The sequence below is a fragment of the Labeo rohita genome, chromosome 18, assembly GCF_022985175.1.
Source record: "Labeo rohita strain BAU-BD-2019 chromosome 18, IGBB_LRoh.1.0, whole genome shotgun sequence".
Taxonomy (NCBI): domain Eukaryota; kingdom Metazoa; phylum Chordata; class Actinopteri; order Cypriniformes; family Cyprinidae; genus Labeo; species Labeo rohita.
The window spans coordinates 29,638,079-29,665,733 of NC_066886.1; the positions used below are offsets into that span (position 1 = coordinate 29,638,079).

A 27,655-nucleotide genomic window follows, 5' to 3' on the forward strand; every position below is an offset into this window, starting at 1 on the left:
AGGACTTATATTTTAGCAGAAGCAGTGGTTTGAAGTCAAAAACACCTTGAAGAATTTGTTTATTATTGTCTATTACAAACACGCAGCGTTTTGCTTTACAAAATATTAACTGATGGACTGGAGTTAGACACGTCATAGAAGTGCTAATGGTCTGTGGTGCATAAAATCTTTATGAATATTTCACTTGCATTTTTTGCTTATGACATTTTAGACTCATATCACACTCACTATATTGTGTATGTGTGGTTTTAGATGTTTGTTAATAATAAATAGAATAACTAGTTTGTCTTCTTCTGTTAAAATTCATGCTGTGCATCAATGAACTGCTGTTTCCTGGTAGATTCTGTAATTATTTTGCAACATTTATTTGATATAAAAGTATCTTATCCACCTTTTTCTTCCCATAGACCCATTCATGGGTCTGGCTTCCGGTCTCAGCCGCATCCAGCTATATTTAGCAATAAAATTTTTCAGCTTGTTCTGCTGCTTGATTTTGCAAATTGGTGTGTCTTACCATATAATTTTAATGTATTATCTTAATAATGAGCACACAGTTTGTAGAGCAAAACAGTTTTACCGTTTACTACACGCTGTTATTCTTCTCGTTATTTCCCTATAGCGACTAATGAACTGGAAGTCTCACCCACAGGCTTAAGTCTATGCTGAGGAAAAAAGGTGGGTAGATGGTTTGAAATAAAAAAGAACATTTTGTTTCATGATCTAAAAGTGCTAAACACATTTACTTTTTCTGCAACTTCATTATCTTCACAAAATCTTGTTTGCATCTGCTTCCTTTCTCTACTTTCACACATTTGTATCAATGCATAAGAGCATGTGTGAGCAGTGTGGTTTTGTTTGGTGGGGTTGGTCACATGTGTTGGCCGCTGATTGGTCACATGTGTTGACGCAATCAGCGTGATGGATACTGGGAGATGTAGTCCGAGATGTGCATTACATCTCGTTCTACATCTCCCAGTATCCATCACGCTGATTGCGTCAACACATGTGACCAATCAGCGGCACTATAAAGCCCCGCTCTTTCCCCATGCAAGCCACGGATTGTTGTTGTTGTTGTTGTTATTTCTTTTGTTAGCGTTCCCTAGTTTCCTTGTTCCCTAGTTCCTAGTTCCCTAGTTCCTAGTTTCCTCGCCTGCTCCCCCGTTTTCGTCTGTTCGCCGCCTGCCTATTGGACTCTAGCTCTTGTTTATTGGTTTATTCTCCTAGCCCAGCGCCTTACGGATTACGTTCGCCACGGATCGACCCTCGCCTGTTTCACGGACTTCTATTGTGCATCGCCTTCGTTATACCTGTCTGCCGTTGTTTGACCCTGCCTGTTCGACCATGTATCTGTCTCGTCCCCTGAATAAAAGCTCGCAGATGGATCCGCTCGCCTCTCGTCTCTCACTCCTCGTTACAGAACAATCCGTCACAACAGGATCCAGCAGCTTTACCCCGGACATTCGTTTGACATGGACACTGACAGAATTCTTTTCAGAATCAAACAAGGACCACGCACACTAGAACAGTATATCCGTGAGTTTCTGGCCATCGCCAATTATTCCACCCTCCCGGACTGTACCATTATAGAAATCTTTTGCGATGGCGTAAACCAGCCTTTAAGGGCGAGGCTGAGACGCGAGGGTCCGCGTTCATCACTCGCGGAATTTATGGACTTTGCTCTGATGTGTGTGGGCTCTCCGTTTACCATGGGTGTCGCGGAGGAGGAGCGCGACGCCACGGAACCGCTGACCGCCTGGATCGCTCGTGAAATGGCTCGTGACCCTGGCGGCGACAACAGAGCACAAAATGGCGGTGACTGCGATGCCCGTTCGCAAGATGGTGGCGGCACCAGTGCGCGCTCACCAGATGGCGGCGACGGCGGAGCCCGTTCACAAAATGGCGGCGAAAACGGAGCTCCGTCACGTCACAGCTGCTATACCAGAGCCGTATAAAGTCACAGCTGCATTTCCTGAGTCAAGTCAAGTTGCAACTGTGTTTCCCGAGTCAAGTTTCCAACTCAAGTCAAGTTGCAGCTGTGTTTCCCGAGTCAAGTCAAGTTTCCAAGTCAAGTCAAATTGCAGCTGTGTTTCCTGTGTCAAGTCAAGTCAGAGCTATCGCTCCTGTCTCAAGTCAGGTTACAGCCATCCTTCCTGAGCCAAGCACTGTCAAGATGGCCGTCACGCCGGAGCCACCGCACAAGATGGCCGTCACGCCAGAGCCACTGCACAAAATGGCCGCTGTCTCCAAGCCATGCCACAAGATGGCTGCCATCCCAGAACTCTCGGCCAGCACTCGGACGCGGCCTGTGGTCATGATGGCCCACGTGCTGGATTCACCCCTAATGGCTGTATGGGCAGCTAAAATGGCGCTCCTTCACGTCGCGGCTGCTACCCCAGGGTCAAGTCAAGCTCCAGGGTCAAGTCAAGCTTCCAAGTCCGGTCAAACAACAGAGTCAAATCAAGCCAAAGCTGCTGTTGTTCTCCATGAATCAAGCCAAGACACAGCTGTCGTTCTCCATGAGTCAAGCCAAGACACAGCCGTCGTTCCCCACGAGTCAAGCCAAGTCACAGCTGTTCCCCACGAGTCAAGTCACATCACAGCTGTCGTTCCTGAGTCAAGCCATGTTGTTCCTGAGTCAAGTCACATTACATCGGCTGTTCATACTAGGTCAAGTCAAGTTACAGCCGTGTCTCCTGAGCCAAGTCAAGCTACGACTGTTGTTCCAGAGTCAAGTCAAGCTAAAGCTGTAGCTTCCAAGTCCAGTCAAGCTTCCAAGTCCAGTCAAGCTTCCAAGTCCAGCAACGTCAAGGCGGTCGTTCTTGCGTCAAGCAAAGTCACAGCCATGGTTCCTGAGTCAAGCAAGGTCACAGCCGTGGTTCCTGAGTCAAGCAAGGTCACAACCGTGGTTCCTGATTCAAGTAAAGTCATTGATCTTCACAAGCCAGTTCAAGTCACCGCTGTTCTTCACGTGTCAGATCAAGTCACTGCTGATCTCCATGAGCCAAGTCAAATCATCGATGATCTTCAAGAGTCAAGTCAGTTCACTACTGGTCTTCACAAGCCAGGCCAAGCCACAACCAATCTCCACGAACCAAGTCAAACCACAGCTGATCTTCATGAGCCAAGTGAAGTTATTGCCACTGTTCCAGAGCCAAGTCATGTCTCATCTGACTGCCCAGAGTCAAGTCACGTCTCGTCTGACCGCCCAGAGTCAGGTCACGTCCCGCCTGACGGCCCAGAGTCAAGTCACGTCCCGCCTGACGGCCCAGAGTCAAGTCACGTCCCGCCTGACGGCCCAGAGTCAAGTCACGTCCCGCCTGACGGCCCAGAGTCAAGTCACGACTCGTCTGACCGCCCAGAATCAAGTCACGTCTCGTCTGACCACCCAGAGTCAAGTCACATCATGTCTGCCAGTGTGATGGCGATCACTATTCTCAGTATGTGGGCCGCACACTACACTCCAAAGGTCATGTCTGTTCACAGGTCCGCCCCGGAGGTCACGTCTGTTCACAGGTCTTCCCCGGAGGTCACGTCTGTTCACAAGTCCGCCCCGGAGGTCATGTCTGTTCACAAGTCCGCCCCGGAGATCATGTCTGTTCACAAGTCTGCTCCAGAGGTCCCGTCTGGTCTCAAGTCTGCTCCAGAGGTCCCGGCTGGTCTCAAGTCTGCTCCAGAGCTCCTGTCTGGTCTCAAGTCTGCTCCAGAGCTCCCGTCAGGTCTCAAGTCTGCCCCAGAGGTCCCGTCTGGTTTCAAGTCTGCTCCAGAGGCCCTGTCTGACCACGAGTCAGCTCCAGAGGCCTTCCCTGTCAGAGAAGCCACGCCAATGCCTTCTGAGGTGTCAGCTTTGGCTGTAGATTCTCCTAGGGAGGCGGCGTTCATCCTCAAACACTCTGCTTCTCCCCTTATTCTGTCTGCCTCCTCTGTCCCTGTTCTCCCCAGGTCACAGTCTATTACACGGGTTCCTGCTCTGCCGTGGCGGCCTCCTGCTGCGCCTCCTGCTCTGCCTCCGGCTCCGCCCTGGAGGGCTCCTGTTCAGCCTCCGGCTCCGCCCTGGAGGGCTCCTGCTCCGCCTCCGGCTCCACCCTGGAGGGCTCCTGCGCCTCCTGCACCGCCTCTGGCTCTGCCCTGGAGGGCTCCTGCTCTGCCTCCGGCTCCGCCCTGGAGGGCTCTTGCTCTGCCTCCGGCTCCGCCCTGGAGGGCTCTTGCGCCTTCTGCTCTGCCTCCGGCTCCGCCCTGGAGGGCTCCTGCTCCACCTCCGGCTCCGCCCTGGAGGGCTACTGCTCTGTCGGTCCTGCCTCAATCACCGGGCCCTCCACATGGACCTGGTCCTCCAGCCCTCGCCCTGTCTCGCTCCCGCCCCACCGCTCCCCTGGACTGTTGTTCCCTTCGAGCGTCTGGAAGCCGCTCCTTGGGGGGGGGGCTATGTCACGAATCCGGTCGATGTTCCCCGGTCCGCTCACCACCAGATGTCACTCTCACCTTATCTCACACTGACTGTTGCATTACACCTCGGACTACATCTCCCAGTATCCATCACGCTGATTGCGTCAACACATGTGACCAATCAGCAGCACTATAAAGCCCCGGTCTTTTCCCATGCAAGCCACGGATTGTTGTTGTTGTTGTTATTTCTTTTGTTAGCGTTCCCTAGTTTCCTTGTTCCCTAGTTCCTAGTTCCCTAGTTCCTAGCTCCCTCGCCTGCTCCCCCGTTTTCGTCTGTTCGCCGCCTGCCTATTGGACTCTAGCTCTTGTTTATTGGTTTATTCTCCTAGCCCAGCCCCTTACGGATTACGTTCGCCACGGATCGACCCTCACCTGTTTCACGGACTTCTATTGTGCATCGCCTTCGTTATACCTGTCTGCCATTGTTGTTTGACCCTGCCTGTTCGAGACCATGTCTCGTCCCCTGAATAAAAGCTCGCAGATGGATCCGCTCGCCTCTCGTCTCTCACTCCTCGTTACACCAACAAAACATAACACCCATCACAATTACACCAACAGCATTCTGTGTGAGTTGTATTTTTACTCTAATGCTGTTATGGCTTTTCCCAATGCAGAATCCTTAGAGTATTATCTTAACAGTTTTAATTTTCTCGTTACTAATGTTTTACCAATGTTTATTAATCTACAATACAAGACAAGTAGTAACAAATTCAGTGACAATGTAGCATATTTTGGGTTCCTTTTCATCCGGCTCTCTGTATTGTTTGCTGATCTTGTTCTTGTAAATCTTGTTTTTCCTGATGTGTCCCTCAGCTGTCAAGGTACAGCAGTCCTCAAACTGGTTGTTATTAAGCCTAAAATAAGTTTAGTCAACTTGAAATGTGAAGTTGTATTAAGTAACAACTTAGATATTTGTGTTTGCTAAACTTAACAGATGGGTAAGTAACCCAGCTGACTTAAAATTTTAAGTTGATTCAACTCAAATATCTAAGTTGTCACTTAATTATGCCTTAATTTTAAGGCAGCCAGGTTACAAGTTTTTGTTTTCTCACCGATGGAGTTTTGGTTCCTTTGACACACTATTTTTCTGTTTTATGCCTGCCGGCTAAAGCCATGTGTTAAATCATAATATATTCTGTTCACTTCATGACTTAAAATACACTGGAAATTTTAAAAATATATATTTGTTACAAAACGCTGAGCACATTTACAACTTATTGTTGATTTAGTTATATAGAGGTCAATGTTCTGTGGTCTGTTTATTTTGGTGGAGCACTGTCTCAGTTGCCCATACAGATGAGCAGCAGCTGTTTGAGTCCCTGTCCCACAAGAACACTCTGCATGTCCCTGCCAATAATGAGTCTTATGGGGATGACACAGCCTAACAACTGCGTCCCCTGTGTCAGAAAGCCTCACTGGTGGAGAAGACGGGGAGGGGCTGAGGCAGGAATAGAATAATATGGAGGGTAATACAAACAGCAGTGTTATATCACAGGAACCTCAAACGGCCAGTAGTGCAGTTTCGACTTTTTGAAAACTTTTTTTTTTTTTAATCACTTGCACCTGTTTTTAAGTCTTGCCATTTTAAGCATTCAGGCTATTTTAAACAGTTTAAACCATGCATAAACACACAAAAATGACTTACATTTGGATACACTGCACTGAGTGCTAAGTTCTCTTTTGCGTTTTACCATGCTTGAAAGGACAAATAAACACTAAATTAAGTCAAAATGCCCTTTTTTGTTGAGTATCCTCATAAGATGAGTTAACAGAGTTAAAATAAGCATTTGGGGAAAAAAAAACTGATGTGTCAGGTCTGTGGTCTTAAAGTGACAGCCGCTTAAAGGAACAGTTCACCCAAATGAAAATTCTGTCAGCATTTACTCACCCTCAAGTTGCTCCAAACCCTTATGCTAGCACCCTTATGCCTTTATGCCGTTGTCTTCCATAGCATTTTCTCCCCATACAGTGGAAGTCAATGGCTACCTGATTTCCCACATTCTTTGAAATGTTTTCTTTTGTGTGATTACAGCTGTGTGCTTGTAAGAAACATCCTTCAAGACATTTTTCAGTTGCTTCCAACTATCTAGAATATATATTCAAAAAAATGTGTACGTATTTATATAATATTAATTTATTATGAGTTTAATCCATATTAAATTGTCACTTAAAAACATTCTTAAAAAATACTTAAAGTATTCTTGAATATTCTGAGGAATGGCAGTAAATATTGTAATTCTTCAGCAGCCAGAGGCAGTATAACTACAAGAATCATCTCTCTTAACTCCACTGTTAATTTTTAAGATATTTTAGCATAAGAATCAATACAATTACTGTTATTACTGAATGTGCAGTAAGCAATATCTGTGCATTCTGTAATCAACAAAGCATGGCAAAAAATAGATGAACAGTGTTTTTAATGTTACATTTCCCCCAGTAATTTCTTGACATAAGATGGTAATAAAATGAAAAGGATAAAATGAATGCTATAAATAAATGTATTAATGTCTCTAAAACTGCATGTCATAGTTCACACAACATTAGTTACAGCTATGTTTCTCATGCACACAGACATATTCATACAAACTCACAATGGTTCTACATGAAGATAAAAGACATTAGCAGAATCTACAGTTGAGATCAAAAGTTTACATACACCTTGCAGAATTTTGCTAAATGTCAATTATTTTACCAAAATAAGAGGGAAATATCTTATTCTGGTCACTACTAAATAAAAAAAAATAATATGCATTTTGCATGAACCCTCTTATTTTGGTAAAATATTTAACATTTTGCAGATTCAGCAAGGTGTGTGTAAACCTCTGACCTTAACTTTATGTGGAAAGTGCTGAACACACACACACACACACATACATACATACATATATACATATACATATATATATATATATATATATATATATATCCAAAAAAAAAAATGCTAGCATAATTGAGCAAATGCTTAAAATCTTTTAAAAACGGCCTATATTCACTTATGAGTTATTGATGCCTCAGTCTGTCACAGTCGTGGTGTGTGGGGAATAAGGAGGAGGAGCGAGGAAATCCAGAACATGTACATTGATTAAAACAATCCACACAGCGAGCAGGAATGGACAGGAACAGCAGGGAATCCAAATATAAACAGACTTAGAAATAAACGGAGTGAACAACAACAGACCGAGCATGATATTAACAAACTGAGAGTGACTTAAACAATACCCGACCACCAAACTTGTAACACAACCAAACGTATATACCCAGACTAATCAGGGGAGGACAGGTGTAAATGATTAAACAGTGACGTAATGACTGAAAACGGAACAGGAAGACCAAATAAGGGCATACACAGGGAAAAAACACACAAAACAGTCCACAGGGGTGTGACACAGTCAATGAGTAACAATGCAACTGCAAAATTATACAAAAATGCAAGTACTGAAAACAATACGTCATTTGGATTGCCTCAAGCCTGTACATGCAAATACAGACAAGAAAACAGCTACATCAGCTAGATAGCTTTACCTAAACATCCTCTGTACGCCAGCAAAACAATGTTACCAGCAGACGCATTGCAATTATTTTGAATTAACCCTGTATTTTGACAGTTTTGCGAGGAACAGAGGAACGTAATACTTTTTCAAGAGAACGCAAAAGTTTTTTGAGTGAAGACAAAGATTCTCAGGGGAACACAAAACTGAGAGAATGCAAAATGCAAACATCATGTTAACAAACACAAAAGCATTGAAACATATATTTTCTCCCATCTGACGATGCAGTCTGCTTGTTAAAGCATGCAGACTCTAACAAAACAGTGCTTTGTCTATAGCGGTTCACCCACCAACAGTTTCCTCATTCCTTTATAAGTGCCTACTTCCTCTATATTTCAAACGAAGTTAAAACCTGTTAATCCTAGAAGATTCTTGCTGAAACAGAATTGGCAAACTGAGTTGCATAAGGTGACCAAGATAAGGCAACACTCACTTATTTACTTCAATGAATGATGAACTTAATAATGAACTTAATATTGTGTTTCATTTGTGCAATTCAATATAATTCACACAGACACACTTGGATATTTAAAGAGAAAACGATATAACACTCTAGACACATTAAAAAATAGTTCAAGCACACAGTCTGAACTTCAAAAACAAATCATACTTTTACTTTTTTTACTTTTTTCTTTTAACTTATGACTAGGTTTAGTAAACACAGTGATGTGTATAAAGATAAGTAAACTGTTATCATAGATCACCAGTTTGAATAATTCATCTTCCACTACACTAGTGTTCCAGGAAATGTTGTTCCCAGTACCAGTTATTTTCAAGGTACACTGCCATCTTTATCACTTACACATGCGGAAATCCAACTTGCTTGCAAACTTGTTAAATAGTGCGTCTTTTGTTTTTAAAAATTAACACAGAACATATTGTGAAGAATGGACAATATATATATATATATATATATATATATATAAAATGCAGTCAGCGATGTCCAAAACGTTTCAACTTCAAAATAGGACATAAAAGCAGTGTGAATCAATCCATCAGCATTACTAGTATTGCATAATTTAAGTCAACTCTGTATGATGACTGAATCAAAATGTGACCAAACTATATAAAATATGAGAGCAACCAATGTTAAATACATTAAAAAAAATTCTCAAGTCATTCCAAAACTGTATGAATTAAGGACACAGAATATTTTAGTTTTTATGTGAATGCAAGGATATGAGCATACTCTATGCACACCATCCGATTTTTGTCACACATATGCACTGACTTGGTTTTGCACTAATCAGTTTTTACACAAGATGCCAACACTGTCCCAGGCCGTTGTGTAACAGTACAAAAACAGAACTAAAGGGATGTAACAGATGGCCACATTGACAAGCGGGTTATAAGATAGCAGAAATTTAGTTAGAAAGAGTACAAAGACATTTTTATCAGTCATAATTAATGGAGAAAAACAGAGCAGATACTGGACAAAAATAAAGCTTTCTTTTCGAACGCCTGCGTTCACTTACAAAAAATTTGGGTCTTTATTTTTTTCTGTGCACCACAAAAGAATATATTTTGAAGCATGGTAGCCACTGATTGGGCTTTGACTTCTTAGGTGAACTATCCCATTGTAAGGTTTCTGTTTCCATGTGTGGTTTTTTTTTGGGGGGGATTTGAGAGTGAATAAAATCAACTGTGATTCATTGATCATACAACATCCCAGCAGGCTCCAGACGTCAATATAATGTCAGGTTGACACTGGACCCCAACTTCAACAGACGTTGCATGTTGGTTGAGAATGAAAATCGGGTTGATGTCGGCATTTGACGTCAATTTGACGTCGACTTAATATTGGTTACACAGCCTAAAAACAACAAAATATCAATGTCAGCTGACTTCGGTATTGGACATCAAATTAACGGAAACATTAGACGTTGAACTGACATTGAATTTTGGTCACCAGATGTCGCAACTGAAATTTAACCTAATATCAACATCTTATGACATTGTGTGCCTGCTGGGATGATCATTACACTACAGCTGAATCATATGGGTTGCTTTCACACTATCTTTATGCCTTTTTTGGAGCTTTAAAGATCTGGGCCCGTATTCACAAAACATCTTCAGGCTAAAAGTAGCTCACAACTTGCAGATTTAGGAGAAAATCTTAAAAATAAAGGGCGTAAATTTTTGCTTTTTTTTAAGTGTTTCTTAAAGCGTTTTAGCAGTAAAACTAGCTCCTAAATCTGTGAAACATTAGGAGCAGTGAAGAGGACTCCTAAGTCACTAAGACCAAGTCTCAAAATATCCTAAGAAAAACAATACAAACCATCACAGAAATTCTAATGGTTTCCACTACAAACATTACAAACCATCAACTTTTAACCATTAAAACTATTAAAAAGTTTTGTTTTGGAACATGTTCCATTAGGATTTAGTGGTTTTAACAAGCCACCAATAGAATGTGACCAGATACCAGTACAGACCAACAGGCACCATTACAGTTACCATTAAAAACAGTACAATTCCCATTATAACCAGTAAAACTATTACAACATCTGTGATGGTTTCTATTGGGTTTTTTCACTTCCAAAATAAAAAAAAATCCTGATAATATACCATGTCATCCAAGAAGTTCATGTCTTTCCTCAGTCAAAAAGAAATTAAGGTTTCGAGGAAAACATTCCAGGATTTTTCGCCATATAATGGTGGCCAAAGGGTAGAAGGTCCAAACTGCACTTTCAGTGCAGCTTCAAAGATCTCTACACAATCCCAGCCGAGGAATAAGGGTCTTATCTAGTGAATCGATCAGTCATTTTCTAAAAAAAAATAAATAAATAAATAAATATGTATATACTTTTTTTAACCATACCTTGTCTTGCACTATCTCCATCTAACATATTATGTAATCACGCGCACGTGACGTAGCGGGAAGTTCCGACCTAGTGTTTACAAAGCGAACGTGCGAAGAAATTCAAACGATGTAGAACGATTGTGAAGCTGGAAGAGAAAATGAATTGAGGTTTGAATGAAATGAGGATTTTCAGAAAAATCCTCTAGCTCCTGCACATTATTTGATTTTTCCAGCATCTTCTACATTTTTGAACACTTCCCAAAAGTGACTGTATGATTTTGAGATCCATCTTTTCACACTGAGAACAACTGAGGGACTCATACATAACTACTACAAAAGGTGAAAACATTTACTAATACTTTGCATTAAGAGCCAGGGGGTTTTAACTTTTGAACAGGATGATGATTTATTCTGCAACAACATCCAAAATGTTCATGTCTTTCTCTTTCTTCAGTTAATAAGAAATTATGTTTCTTAAGGAAAACATTTAAGGAATTTTCTCCATATAGTGGACTTTAATGGTGCCCCCAAGTTTGAACTTCCAAAATGCAGTTTAAATGCAGGGCTCTAAACTATCCCAGATGAGGAAGAAGGGTCTTATCTAATAAAACAATTGGTTAAAAATTAAATTAAATTAAATAATAAAAAAAAAAAGACAATTTATTTACTTTTTAACCTCAAATGCTCGTCTTGTCTAGTCTCTGCGATGCACATGTGTAGTTTGTGTAATCCGGGTCAATACAGTTAGGGTATGTCGAAAAACTCCTGTCTCGTTTTCTTCTTCAACGTCAAAATCATCCTACATCGTTGTTTTACCATTTTTTGTAAAGGGCGTTTGATCTTCTTTGCATGTTCACTTCGTAAACACTGAGTCGGTACTTCTGCAGCGATGTAGGACGATTTTAAAGTTGGGAAGAAAACAAGATTGGAGTTTTTCGACATACCCTAACTGTCTTGACCGTATTGAACCGGAAAAAAACAGAGTTCACGCAGACTTCGACAAGACGAGCGTTTCAAACTTGGGGGCACGAACATCTTGGATGACAATGTGGTGAGTAAATTATCTGTAAATTTTTGTTCTGAAAGTGAACTTCTTTAAGATACAAGGGTATGTAAACTTTTGAATGGAGTCATTTTTATATATTCAGTTATTATTTGGTCTTGTGGGGTATAAATAAACATCTGTTATGTGAAATAGCTTATTCAGGTCAGTACTAAAAAAATAACACACAATTTTCATGATCCCTATTATTTTGATACAATTATTAACATTTTGCATATTCTGCAAAGGGTATGTAAACTTATGACCACAACCTAAACACTCCAATGGTGCAGAAAGTAATAATGCAAACTCAAAGCCTAAAAAAAGCCTAGGTCCTCAAATAAAGCTTAGAGATTTACTTTCTTCAGTAGAGCATGGGGATTCATACAAGACAGCTGGTGCTTGGCGATGTAGTGAGGTTTTCTGAAACAAAATGATTGGTCTGTGAAAAGGAACTGAACATTATTTACAACACCACTGTCTGTAATCCACAGTCTTGGGCAAACAGTCCTGGAGCCCAAATGTTCTGTCACATAATGACATACAGTACTTTTCTAGTCTGTAAATGTTACAATTTGTAAATGTTCACAATGAAGACTCTTTTGCTCACCAAGGCTGCATTTACGTGCTCAAAAATACAGTAAAAACACTAATAGTGTCAAATAGTTTTAAATAGTTTATTTTTATATATATATATATATATTTTTTTTTTTTTTTAAGAGAAAATAGTTCATCCAAATTGTAACATTTTACAACATTACTGTTGTACTGTATATGTGATCAAATAACTGCAGCATTGTGAACAGAAGATATTTATTAAAAACATTTAAAAAATCATGATTCCAAACTTTTGACAAATACTGTATGCAAATCTGTAGAAAATCATGTGTGAGTTGATGCCATTGTTGTTTATAACAGCAAGAGAGGATACATGTGCAGAAGGCCATATAATCAATAAGTAAATGAACACAACTTCCACTGCCAAATCACGTTGGTTCCTACAACCTGAAAGGAAAGAAAATGTCAAAGTTTAGTCCTCCATCAAAAACATTCAAACTGAATTCCCTATACTTACAGCTGAGTTCATTACTATGTAGACTTGTCCAATATCATACCGGAATATCCATTCTAATTTTACAACATGGAAGCCTTTTTTTTAATGTGAGAGACTTCTGATTTAATAGCTAATACAGGCAATCTAGACACAGCTTACAGTAAACGATAAAACCGCAACGCACAGTAATGGCGGCTTTGGTAATGGAATTCCCGCCTTCTAAATGAAAGAGTAAATGGAAGAGAAGCTGCTGCTAAGTTATAGGTTCCTGTTCTGGTAAACATGTGACATGAGACATGAGACATTATACACTAACTGGACCAAACTCGTTCAAACTCGTTCACTCGTTCGCTCTCATAACATCCTTCGGGCGACTATATGGTATTTAATTTTATTCGTTAGTACATTGATAGATGTACAACTGCTGCCATGTAAGTCTAATTAATATTTTTCCCCTTTAAAGCGGCATAAAATTTTATAGCAGTATTCCTCATCACACCGAATATAACCGTGTTTACAGTATATTATGTATTTAAAATGGAAAAAAACTTTTTTAAAATTTATTTAAGTCTTTATTTAAATTCAACATTTTTTTAAAATTTTGGGAAAACTTTAAACAACAAAATTTTTGAAAAATCTTGAACTCTTTAGCCTACCCACTGTTATTGCCTGGGATATTAAATGAAAGCCCCCCTTTAAAAAACTCCCCTTATAAGAATTTGAGGTTTGGTCAAATTTAAGAACCCCAAAAAAAAATGTTTTAATTTTTGACAAAACTCTGAAACCATCATTCTGTTGTTAAAAAAAGATGAAAATAAAATATCTGTTATTCCATAAAAAGAAAAAATTTTAAGCCCAATTAACCTCAAAATTTACATAAAATAGGAACAAAACTTGCAATTTTTAAATAAAACCCCTTTTCCCCGGTTCAAAAAAGTTCCGAGTTTAAAACTTTTCTAATAACTCACCTTTTTCTAAACACAACGCTAAGAGTAATGCTGGTACAACGGCAAAGGGGCCGGGGTCTTCTCAAACTATGGTGTGGGGCGCGTGTCCCCGGAGCATCGGCAAAGGTTTCCTGTAATTCAAAGGTTCCCGGGGGACTGAGTTTGGGTGGTTTCAAAAAAACCTGCCCATCAAAGGAAGTAGGAAAGGAAAATGGGCGGTGAAATCCCCCAAGAAGTCCCAGAAGAGAGGAATTAAACTGGCTAGGCTAAATTCAGGCCCAAATTTGGGGGCCCTTTTTTCGTCTTCGTTCAAACCCTTAAGCATTCGGTTTAAACCATTAAAAGTTTAAAAGAATTTTAGTTAAAACATTTGGAACAGTTTGGATTTGTAGGATCTCCTTGGAAAAGGAGGAAATTTGAACCAGAATGAATTTTTGGCTTCGGTTGTTTGGCGTCAACCTGTAGGACCGAGGAAAATCCTTTTTCCTTTCCACCCCTTTTGGGGGCTTAAGGGTTGAATTGGGCCCTTAGGAAGTGACTTAAAAGGGCCCAATTTCGCTTCCTTTTTTGGTCGCTATTAAGGCCCAATCGTCTATAATTCCTGATTAATGCTGATGGAAACTAAATTGGTTTAAAAAACCCCGTTGGTTCATTATTGAAAAATTTAGAAATTCGTTCCTTAAATTTTTTTAAAAACTTCCCTTTTAGTTTTGGGGCTAAAGGGAAATTTAATTTTTGGGTTCAATGCCTTTCTTAATTTTTTTTATTTTTAGCGTAACGGGAGTTTTCCTGTTTTTAAAGAAAATGTTTGGGATAGGGTGGCTAAAACTTTCATTAAAAAATAAAAAAGTTAGGAAAGGGTGAGTTATTCCTCCTTTTTTAAAAAAATTGGAAACCCAAAAAGAATTTTAGATTGGCCCTTTACAAAGGGGGCCAAGACAAAAAAGGGGGTCAAAAAAAATTTATTAGAAATACAATTAAAAAATACAAATTAATTTTAAAAAATTAAATTTTAGATGAGAACCCAAAAATAAAATTTTATAATATCTTTGGCAACTGTTTCATTAAATGTCAATTTTTAAAAAAAGTCACAAAAACTCTTTTTGTTTTTTATTTCAAAAAAAATTACCCATTTTTTTTTTTAGGGGAAAATTTAAAAAAAGGAGTAGTTAAAAATGTTTCTAATTAACAATCGGGCCCTTGGGGGGCCCCCAGGATTTTTAAAAAGCCGTTCCATGCCATAACAACCATTGCCGAACCAAATTTTTCAACTGTTTCATTTTTGAAATGGGCAAAACAAAAAAAGGAAAATAATTTTTTTTCAGTTAAAATTAACTAGAAAAAAGAAAAATTGAAATAGTTAAAAAATTCTTACTTTTTAATATGAAGACAATAAGTTAACCTTTTTAAATGAAAAAATTTTAAACTTTTAAAATTAAAAAAAAGGGTTAAATTGAAGCCTTTTTACACAACATTTGGGGGTGTGTTGTAAAACCATTTGGGTAGGACAAAGCATTAGGTGAATGGATATGTTTGGCCTTTAAAAAAAATTCTTCCCCTTTTAATGATTTTCCCAAATGTAAAAAATAATTTATTTTAGATTGTATAAACAAACTATAACAAGTATTTCATTACACCAGTTTCCTACAATGAAAGAGTCACAACACAAAGGGCTCTATTTTAACGATCTAAGCGCATGGTCTAAAGCGCAGGGCACAGGTGCACTTAGGGCGTGTCTGAATCCACTTTTGCTATTTTAAGGACAGGAAAAACGGGCAGCGCGCCCGGCGCTTAAAGGGTTGTCCCTATTCTCTTAATGAAGTCATGGGTGTGTTTTGGGAGTAACATGCATTAAACCAATCAGAGTCTCATGTCCCATTCCCTTGAAGAGCCAGTTGCCTAGGAGCATATTACTAATACGCTTTTTAAATAACTAAAAATATTGCGCCATTGACTTTAGACCAGGTTTGAGTTGGTCAATGGCGCGCGTGCAGTATAGTTCAGTTGCCTCAAAATAACAACGCGTCAACAAAGCGCTTGAACACACCACGTTTTCAGACCAGCACGCCCATGGGCACACAAATTGGCGCAAATGCATTTGCTATTTAAACGACGTTGCGCATGACGTGAAAATGATAATTGCATCGGGCTGAGACTAGCAATAAACACTTGCGTCGCATTGCGCCAGGTGTATGACAGGACCCACAGCGTACTAAATTTCTTGCTACATTAACAGTTACAGTATGTATTTAGTAGACAATGTTTCTTTTACTAGACTTATTTTATAGGAAATTATATTTCCACAACAATGGTCGATGTTTATGTGGTAAACAGACAGGAGAGTACTTTTTGAGATCTTTAATTTCCAGATTATTTTATTTGTATGCCTTATTTCATTCTTGACTTATGGAACACAAAAACCACAATCTGACACTACATATGTTAATACTTTTTGATTACTCATCAAGTAATCAAGTAACTGGTTTTGCTAGTTTAGTCTTGGTTCCTGTCTTCAACCACATCATCTCAGTAAGCTTTTCTTACCCACAGTAACAAAAAAGCTTTTTTTTTCTATTTGCACATTCTGATTTTGCATTAACATTGTTCATATCCTGTGGTGGCTACATACAGCTGTGCTAAATTGTCTCCAGTTTACCAAAGTCTTGTTTACCAAATAATGTACTTCTACACACATGTATGCATCCATTTGCATGTACTCTAGTTGTAATATGTTTAAGCCTTATTTCTTGTTTCAAAATCAGCAGTTCTAGTTTCATGATTATGAGCTTTTTTGTCCTTTAGTAATTTAGACATTTTATGGCTATTAAGGTAGGTAACACAATTGTTTGTCCAGACAATTTTGCCTCTTTGCACAATATATTTCCTGGAAAACATGTATACTTGTTTAGACTTATTGTTTTTGGTAACACTGTTTATTTTCTAACTCTGATCTGCCTCTATAATGTCTTGTATATTGTGTTATACTGTGCCACATGTAGTATGTTATTCACAAAAAGAATGAAAGGTGCTGTCTTACCACTGTAAAGAGCTGGTCCTTGAAAAAAGCAGAAACTGCATATGTCAACAAAGAAAAGTGTTAATTGGACAGGCACTGCTATTCATTGAACGTAAATGGTAAAACTGTTTGCACTACAAACCAGTGTGCTCATAATTAAGATAATATGTTAAAATAATATGGTAAAACACTAATTTGCAATATCAAGCAGCAAAACTAGCTGTTCTGTACAGCTGAAAATAGCTGAAACGCTAGGGCTGTTTGATTCTGAAAATTTTGGAATCGAGTCCGATTCCGATTCCTGGTTCTGGAATCGATTCCTCGATTCCAAGAATCAATTCCTCACTGTTGTTGTTTTTTTTTTTAGAGTGGAGGAACCTAATTTTGCCATGACTGCAGAATATAAAGGTCTTAGACAGTAGCCTTATCATAATATTAAGCTTTATTTTTTAAAAACTATGATACATTTCTGTATTCAAATTGAAATTTTGTCTGTATTGCACATTAAATTAGTCATAGCCCACAGCACAGCAGTGGACATGCGTTTATTGCATGAATGGAACAAGGCACAATTCAGCTGAATGATGTGTACTTTAACACCGGTAGCATATGCTTGACGCAAAATTAACAAACTGTACACTGAAACAAAATAACCAGAACAACAACACTGATGTAAGAGCTGGTGGTTTATCTGTCAAATCAGATGCGCGCTCTGCCACTGATCTGTGCTCTCTGCGTTTTCTTTCAGAATTAGCATTGGCTGATAGAAAGGTCAAAAAATAGTATTTTATTTAGGATGAAAATGATCTGTTCTGTCATGCGGTGCTCAAAACTGTTGACAATATAAGGCCGTTTCACCGTAAAATAACTTCTGAATTGTTTTGGAACTGGTTCATTAAAACGATCTGTCCCGAAAGAACCTTTTCATGGAAATGAATCAGACTTATAATCACTATTAGCGAGCAAGGCTGCATCCTCAAACTCAAACAAGCTCAGCACCGACTCTTTTCATTCAGTTTATTTTCATGAATCAATGTTCAGTGACGTTTGATGACAGCAGCCGAGATATGCAGCCTTCGTATGGTGCAGCCTTTTTTTTGAGAGGCGCCCATAGACAGTGTTGGGAAGGTTACTTTGGAAATGTAATAGGTTACAGATTACAAGTTACTCGATTTAAAATGTTATAAGTAGTGTAAACTTTTCAATTAATTTATTAAAGTAATTTTTGATTACTTTTCTAAATTTCTAATATTTTCAACTGCTAATCATTTTGAAACATTTAAACAAGGCAGAGTTAGCCTTACAGTAGCACTCAACACTGATTACTGTCAGACTTTCAAGGGATAATATACATCTTTATTTTGCGATAACAACTGGCTGGATGCACATTATCCCACTTATTACACAGCTGCTTGATAGATTATTTAGATGTTTTGTGTCAAAATAATTAGACATGAAACACTGATCTGAGTTGAAATATTTGAAAGCAAAGCTTCCATGAAGAAATCAGTTGCTAGCAAAGGGCAAGTTCAAACTAGACATTTTAGGGATACGGTGCAGTCATACCACTTTTCTTACACAACATTTCACCACATAAATAATCAGTGTTCCCATCAAGGAGAATCAACTCCCCATTCATAGCCGTTTTCAGTTCAACAAAAAAATCTATGAGCAGTGTTGTGAATTACTAGTTACATGTAACGGAATTACGTTAATTATTTCATTACAAAATAAATGTAATTGTAATTAGTTACAGTTACTGAGACAAAATGTGTAATTAAATTACAGTTACTTTTGAAAAATGCCAGTGATTACAAAGGGGATTACATCTGAATTTTTTCACACACCCACCCCCACTAACAGATTTAATTGACTTCTGTCATAAATTGCATTGACTGCTCTAAACTGAGACACCAATGTTTCAGGACTTTAGGACACAGAATAGGACACATGCTTATTTGATAACTGTTTTATTTCCTATTTGGGTTTATGCATAAACTTTATTTTTTTTTTAACTGTTTTTTCCAAAGCATTGTTAGATGCTGGTGTTTTCTGTCATAACTATGCAAACATTTGATTTCAAACCCAGTATCATAGCTATTAAACTATTTCCTGTTTTCTTGATTTCAAATCTGAATTTATGGCATCAGCGCCAATAGCCTTGTGGTTAGCGCACCGACATGTAGCGCAACTGCGCTCACGGCGACCCGAGCTTGATTCCCGTCTCGAGGCCCTTTGCCAATCCCGCTCCCCTTTCTCCTCCAAGCTCTTTCCAGCTGCTGCCATTTATTTATTTTTTTTGTACACTGTAATGTATTATAAGATAACTAACAAACTAGTACTACTACTTAATTATTTATGTGGTGAAATGTTGTGTAAGAAAACTGGTATGACTGCACTGTATCCCTAAAATGTCTAGTTTGAACTTGCCGTTTGCTAGCAACTGATTTCTTCATGGAAGCTTTGATTTCAACTCAGATCAGTGTTTCGTGTCTAATTATTTTGACAAGAAACATCTAAATAATCTATCAAGCAGCTGTGTAATAAGTGGGATAATGTGCATCCAGCCAGTTGTTATCGCAAAATAAAGATGTATATTATCCCTTACTTATTATAATCTTAATTCAAGTGATAAAGGATTTTGAAAGTCTGACAGTAATCAGTGTTGAGTGCTACTGTAAGGTAACTGTGCCTGGTTTAAATGTAAAATATTAGAAATTTAGAAAAGTAATCAAAAAGTAATTAAAAGTAATAAGTTACTTTACTTTAATAAAGTAATTGAAAAGTTACACTACTTATTACATTTTAAATCAAGTAACTTGTAATCTGTAACTTATCACATTTCCAAAGTAACCTTCCCAACACTAATATAAAGCTTCCGCCAAGAAAAACTATCAAGCATATAGCATTGACTTCAGTTGCCCCAAATGAGTCTGAGTTATTAGTTTTTACCAATTGTTATCAGGGAATAACATACCTTGGAATGTCATGACTGACCAATCAGAATCAAGCGTTCCACAGAGTGTAACAATTTAATTTTACAGCACAGCCACCACAAAATCAGACTTTTTATGAGCTTTTTATGCCTTTTATTGTGATAGGACAGTAGAGAGATGACAGGAAAGAGCTGGGAGGAGAGAGGGGAGCGGGATCAGCATTTGAAATCATAACAAGAAGTATCTTAATAGCTATGATACTGGGTAACTAGTTACTCCCCAACACTGCCCATAGATAAGCTTTGTTGAACTAAAAACAGCTATGAATGGGGAGTCGATTCCCCTTGATGGGATTCCAACCTTTGGAATCGAGGAATCGATTCTTTTTGGAATCGACTCCCAGCCCTACTGGACGCAGATGAGACCAGAAACCAGACCCATAAAATTTACAAATGGCTGCGCCTACTCTTACAATAAGGTAAAATGTGGATATGGATCAATGATTTTGATATCACCCTGCACATCAGCTTCTAATCAAACTTTGTCCAATCAAATGCTCTCTAGAATCTAAAGCGCCCCACCCCCAAAATAGACGCTGAAGCTGTGACTGAGTCAGTCACTTGTTCAAAGAATTAGCATTTTCTGTACGATAAATGGCACGTACACTGTAAAAAACAATGTGTTGAGTCAACTTAAAATAATTTGTAACCTGGCTGCCTTAAAATTTTAAGTTCAGTCAACTCAAAAAAAAGTTTATTCAACTTGAAATGTTAAATTATACTAAGTGACAACTTAGATATTTGAGTTGAATCAGCTTAAAATTTTAAGGCAGCTGGGTTACTTACCCATCTGTTAAGTTTAGCAAACACAAATACCTAAGTTGTTGCTTAGTACAAATTAACATTTCAAGTTGACCAAACTTATTTTAGTTAACTGAACTTAAAATTTTAAGGCAGCAGGGTAACAAATTATTTTAAGCTGACTCAACAAATTGTGTTTTTTATTTTTTACAGTGTAGTGGAATAGGGAATGATTCAGACAGTGTAAATATCAAGGCGAAAGAAGTCAGGTTTCTGGTGTCACGCAAACCGCAGAAGCGCGTACTGCAGTCCGCTCCGGTCCAGAGACACGATAGCATTGGGTGGGTCGTATGCACAAGTCTCAACAGACTATTAAAAGTATCGGAGCCATTTGAATTCTACACAGATTTATAGCGATACGGATGAGATTGTGGCTGCCATACACTGTCAAATGCAGCTTTACTGAGCTCAAAGGCTCTGGCCCAAGCTGTGATAGAAACAAAATGCTATTGGCTATTTAAAAAAGGGGGCGGGACTGCTTGATATGTTGAAATCACGTCAACACATAGAATAATGCTGCGTGTTTCAAAGCACTTCAGTTGACCTTCAACCTTTTAGTATGTGTTAGGCTATTTTGACATAGCATATTTTTGTCTATCGCGGTGGGTATCACTTACTTTGTCAGTCATTGCCGTTTTGAGAGTGAATCTTGCATTTAAAGCAACTTTACGTAATTTTTATTTATTTATTTGTTTATTTAACCTTGAAATGTACGTTTTAAAGTCACTCTCGACTTGGAATACATTGAATAGCTTCTCTTTCTTTCCCCCACTCCCCACTGGGAGTATGTAAGTTTGGTGGGCAGGTACGAAATTCGGCGAAAAGGATTGCTTTACAGGAGCAGCAAATGCAAATGTACAGCTATCCACTGGAATTACGACAGTGAATTCCACTCACTTAACTGTAGGGGGCTGCAAAATCACGAAAATACACAGAACTGCATAGTTGTTGCTTTGAATGTAGTTGTCACCCCGACACTTTGCTGCATATACGCTGCTTGCCTTTTGACAGCATAAACTAAGCAAAGAAATAGTTTATATCAGGGGCGTTTCTGGGATTTGAAAACATCTGGGGCTGGTGCCAAAACATCAGGGGCTAGTAGTGGTGGATGGGAGCTCACATCATAATTACGTAAGATTATGTTAGACACAGGTGGGTGAACCTGGATCCTTTCTAGGGAGGTCCAGGGGGGCATACCCCCCAGGAAAAAAACTGATATATTTTTAAGTTAAATTCATTAATCTGGTGCACTTTTGGAGTTCAAAAATACAAGTTATAAGTCAACCCATGTTCAGTGTGCAAATTGAACAAAGAAAAAAGGTTGATGACCTGACTCACCCCTCTTCTGATACTCTGAAAACACTGGATCATGAACTCATCATGTGAGCAAAGTCATATTGTGCTTTCGATTTTATTTCATTTGACAGATACTTCCCAAAAGCAGTGGCACAAAACAACATTGTTACACTATGAAAAAGTAGTAAATAGTAATCACTGCAAATAGCAAACATATCAAAGCATTATCACAAAATTATAACTTTACAAAAATATATTACACAAATAAAATAATACATTTAAAAATATATTTTTTTCATGCAAAAATAGGGCCCCATTTTTTGTTTTCTTTTCAAATTCCATTTTATTTATTTATTTTTTTCTAAAAAAATTTTCTATTTTAATTTTTCTGGACTCCTTTTTAATAGGTAAATTAAATTTTATTAATCAAAAACATGTCTAATTAATTAAAACAATTAACTTATACAATTTAATGTAGGTTAAAGGTACAAACATTTTACTGAATGATAGTAATGTATTTCTGCCATAATGTCTATACAAGCTAAACCGAACTTTGATTTTATTTCTGTTAGTATATGACCCTGGTTTACTCAAATGAAAGTACTCTCAGAGCAGTTCTGGAGTTCATGCATTTTTTTATGGCAGACACTGAAATCACCGCGAGCGTCACGCGCGCTTGTGTGTAATAAAGGAAACCGTGCCTGCGTCTGCACCATTCATTCATAAAGAGACACACAGAACATGCAGGATTCATATTTAAATGGTATTTTGTGGAGTAATATTTACAGATACACTGTAAAAAATAAAAAGTTGAGTTAACTTAAAAAATTAAGTTAATCTGCTGCACAGCAATTTTGAGTTTACTCAACTTTAAAAGAGGGAAGTTGTGCCAACTCATATATAAAAGTTCAGTGAACTTCAGTGAAGTTGAGTGAACTACCAGTCAGAGTTGGCACAACTTAGTTCTTGAAGTTCAGTAAACTCAAAAATGCTTTGCAGCAGATTAACATTATTTGTTAAGTTGACTCATCTTAAAATATTAAGGTAACCAGCTGCAAAGCTTTTTTGAGTTTACTGAACTTCAAGAACTAAGTTGTGCCAGTAATTTTTTGCTTGAAGTTCAGTAACCTCAAAAAAGCTTTGCAGCCGGTTGCTTTAGTATTTTAAGCCAACTCAACTGCATTTTTTACTATTTAAATGTATAACTTTAAATCTTACATCCAGACTCTAAGCCACATTGTATGCTCCTCCACATCCTTTAAGAATACAAATGCATGCAGTATGAACAATGCTGTAAATATAACACAAACAAGATTTTGTCATCATTACAGAAAGTATTTATTGGCATTCTGCAAAATGAACATAATTTAGCTTTTCTCCACTCAAACTATGATGTAACTAGGATGTGACTATTTACAATAAAAACACTCTTAAACAAAAAACACACACTTAAAAATTATTTTTTTAAGTGCCAGAAAAATGTAACATTAAAAATATTAAAATTCTGCAGCCTTAAGTAAAGTTTTAAATCAAAAGTCACAAAAAAACTTTTATATAATTTAAAGGAAGCTAAACTTTACCGTCATTTTAAACGTTCATCTTGCTCCATCTATTATTTTGGCGCATCCATAATGCAACAAACACACTGGATCAAGAAACAAAATATTTCAACTATTAACACAACACTTAAAGGAATAATTCAACCAAAATTATTCTGAAAATTTATCATTTACTCACTCCCATGTTGTTCTAAACCGTTGTTCACACTCAACACAAATTAAAATATTTTAATGAAATTTGAGAGACTTCTGTATTGAAAGGCTGTTCACCCAAAACTTCAAAGCGTTCATAAAGAGATCATAAATAATTAAATAAATATATAAGTTAATATGAATTGAGCAGTTGAAGTCTCCTGAAGAGACGCAATTGTAGGGATGCATGAAATAGGATTTAGAAAATAGTACATTTGAAAATAGTTTATTTTCATTAATATTAGTATATTTATACCTTTGATACTAGTTTTACTTATTAATATTATTTACATATATTATCTATTAACATTTTTGTTTTTCCTATAATGTATTTTAGCCTGTATTAGGGTTTTACACACTCACACAAAAACTAAACAAAACAGCATGTAGTTTTAGTTAGGTACTTTTTATTTTTTTAATTGACATGAACTTGAAGCAAAAATGAAAATGCTCTAAAAACAGTTATTGGCTAAATACAAATAATAAATGACAGTTGACAATGAACATGAAAAAAATACATCAGAAAGTAAAAATGGAAATAGAAAATAAATGACAAAATTTCCAGGAGTAATGTATCTTCAGGATCCTCTGTGATGCCTTTAAGCCCATCGATGTGGTGTGATTGAGTGGCAGTTTCTCTGCAGATGATGAGGTTGTGAATATGATGCATCTGAAATACACAGTTGAGTTTACAGTTAAAGAGTGTCCATGTGTTTATGTAAAAACAATTATGCTTATGAAGGCCATAAGCAAAAATTGACATATAAGCAGTATGCCCTTCAAAATATTAAAAAAAGAAAAAGTGATTTAAAGTGGGATCTTAGGATAGTTTTATATAGCTTTAACACTTAAGCATAGACTCAAGTAATAATTTTAAGAAAAATCTAACAATGAATAAACTCATTACCTCTATTACTTAGTGGAGAAGAGAGTATCCTTAACCGAACAGAGCTGGTCACACAAAAAAGAACCTAAAAAAAAGAAAAAGACATTATTGGCAATGGGAAACAAGTTACAATATGAAAGTTAACATTTTATAGACATTGTAAGAAAGAACTTCACCTGTTGAAACTGTGTTGATAGTCTGTGTAGCTGGATAGTTGATGTCCAGAAAATGAGTAATGAGGTGTTTTGACAGTTACAATTTTTTTTTTTTTTTTTTTTTTTTTTAAAAAAGCCAGGAATAAAAAAAAAATACCTAAACTCGGTTCTAAATAGACCTTTAAAGAACCATCTTTTTAGAGTGTACTTATAATGCAGTGCTAATTGACATAGCTTTTAAGCTATCACTGTATAGAAAACTAAAATATAATACAATTTCTGGGGTTTTTTTTAGTACATGTTATATAAGACTCAAACTCACAGCACTTGCAGAGATGGAGCAGCATTTAGTGTGAAATGCGTGATGTGTAATGTGATCACGTCTCTTCAGAAGACTTTGTTTAAACCATTCGATTCTTATGTATTTGTTTTACAATCTCTTTATGAACATTTTGAAGCATCAGAATTTTAGGTGAATAGTTTTTCAGTGAATGGACAGAAATATCTCAGGTTTCATTAAAAATATCTTCATTTGTGTATTAAAGATAAACAAATGTCTTATGGGTTTGGATCGACATGGCTGTGAGTAAATGATGACAGAATTTTCATTTTTTTGGATGATCTAAATTAAGCCAAAGAGGACAGCAACAGCAGTGGTAAGGCCATGTATATATTCCAACACAATCTGCGTCTCTAGTACTACATCCTAGGCACCTTTAGGTTTGAGTGGATGACAACATCATCTTCCAGTAATAGTTAAGATGCTCATCTTCATACCCTTGGTGTGGACATCCTCTGGCTTTGTGTCCTGAAGTAAAATAATAATAATAAAATTCTGGATAAGGACTAGTTTTTACCAGTACAGAAATAAGTCAGAAATAATACAAAAAATACATGTATAAAAAAAATACTGCATATCTTCACTGTATGGAATAAACTGACTCTTATTGAAGCTGCTAAATTTGTTCAGTCAAGAGGAGTGAGTGTTGTCTTAGCTTTTTATTTATTTATTTATTTATTTATTTATTTATTTATTGTAACATTAACGGAACAAATATCAGCAGGTTTATGAGGCTAACGTTAATGCACGGATCAAATTTACTGACACACAGGCGATTCTATCTCAGACGTTGACTCTCATTTCAGACTTACAAGTGATTGTTTATGTAAATAATCACATTTTTACATAACTTTATGTGTATTTGACAATTTAAGCGAACTAAGCTGCTACAGAGAGATGAATCTGTGATCGCATATTTTCTGCACGCTTCGGTTGTGTCAATAAACACGTTTATCATCTTACACGTCTTGCACCAGTATATGCACCAGTATCGCGGATTCACAAAAAAACAAAACAACAACAACAACAACTGTGTGCCAGATAAACTAGTAAGTTATATCGCCTAGCACAACGAAATACAACACATAATTAACCTCTATCTGGTTAATTATATACTCGTTTAATCGACATTTGAACTGTATCTATAAAAATATATCTGTATACATACCTTGCAAATGCTAACGTTAGCTGATCGTGCTTGGAAAAACAAAGCTAGCTAACTAGTTAGCCGCCAGACTTAATTCAACAATGTTTATTCTTTCTTTAAAGAATATTTACAAACCTAACTGTGTAGTTTATTTGGCTTACTTTCTATATTAAATCTGGGCAGAAAGAACTTACCTTAAAAGAAGACATCCACTCCCTTTGCCATCGTTGTTTATGTTTGAAGCAGTAAACTCCATGTATAGTTCAGCGACGGCACTTTGCGCATGCGCAATAATGTCAAGTTGACCGCTCAAATGAAGAAATAAAAATACTGAGTTTGCTCAACTTTCTTATTTGTGTTCATTGAGAAAAATATAGTAAACATTGAGTTAACTTGTTTTTATGTGTAAACTCAACATTTTGCTTAAAAATGTGTCCACTTGACTTACATTTTTAAACTGAGTGAACAATTTGCAAGTTTTTACAGTGTACTAGTCTATATCGCGATTTGTTTTAAGTGCAATGACCGGCTTTTGATTAATTAATTCATACTTTGACAAATTCCGTGACATTCCTCGGAAATCATAGGACGATACAAAAACATTCGGGGCTAAAGAAAACATTTTCGGGGCTCGGGCCCTGAATGATTAGCCCTAACGACGCCCCTGGTTTATATTATCTTTCAATATTATGTAGGCCTAGTCATTACTATGGAAGCCTGTTTCCGCCACTGAAAATGAAACAAGAAAATTGCGACTTTTTATCTCACAATTCAGACTAAAACTCAGTCTGACCAATCATAATGCTGAATCCGCCATTCTGTCAGACAAACAAAGCAGACAGGTGGGTAGATTAACTTCGGTTGACTTAAACTTGAAAAATATGTGTTGACGTCTTTCCACGGTTGAGATAAAATACATTCTGATGTTCATTCATGTTTATTTTGTGCTTTAATTAAATATGAAAAGATTATCAGTTCACATATCATTTGAATTGAGGCAATACAGTGATCTGACACATTAAAGAGCCACAAAACATTTATTGTTTGAATTTCTTAAAAAATGACAAAATTTTAAAGCTGAGACTTTGTTTTATACCAGACGTAACCTACTCTGTCTTGTCTGATGGCGTGTTGCCAGTTTCTTCTTTGCTCAACGATGTATTTTTCACTGCATGAGAACATGATGTGTAGTGTGAGAGCAACATGTTTGCTGGACATAGCAACAGTGACTAAGAAGGGCGGATTTTTGCGAAGGGTCAATTCTAAGAAAAAGTCAAAATTGGGAGGAATAAAGATGAAAATGCAATAGTGTTATAAAGTCAGAACTGTGAGATATAAAACTCGCAATTGTAAGAAAATATTATCTTTTTTTCCCTTCAGACATTAAAACTTGCAATTGCATGTTTATATTTCACATTATTATATATATAT

The 27,655-nt window shown here is 37.3% G+C and overlaps 1 protein-coding gene and 1 long non-coding RNA gene across 2 annotated transcripts; one reads left to right on the forward strand and one right to left on the reverse strand.

Annotated features, from left to right (window-relative positions):
• Nucleotides 1-2,583: 2,583 nt before the first annotated feature.
• Nucleotides 2,584-4,006, forward strand: LOC127180563 (MAGE-like protein 2; the record flags this gene model as incomplete). The annotated part of the gene is made up of 1 exon (XM_051134690.1): nt 2,584-4,006. A coding segment is annotated over exon 1 (1,164 nt), but the record flags the coding sequence as incomplete, so codon positions are not given.
• A 19,590-nt stretch (nt 4,007-23,596) lies between these two features.
• LOC127180418 (uncharacterized) lies at nt 23,597-26,695 on the reverse strand. Its single transcript, XR_007829638.1, has 3 exons — nt 26,419-26,695; nt 24,604-25,545; nt 23,597-24,366 (listed from the first exon to the last, which is right to left on the reverse strand). It is a non-coding gene; the product is annotated as an uncharacterized LOC127180418 (long non-coding RNA).
• Nucleotides 26,696-27,655: the final 960 nt, after the last annotated feature.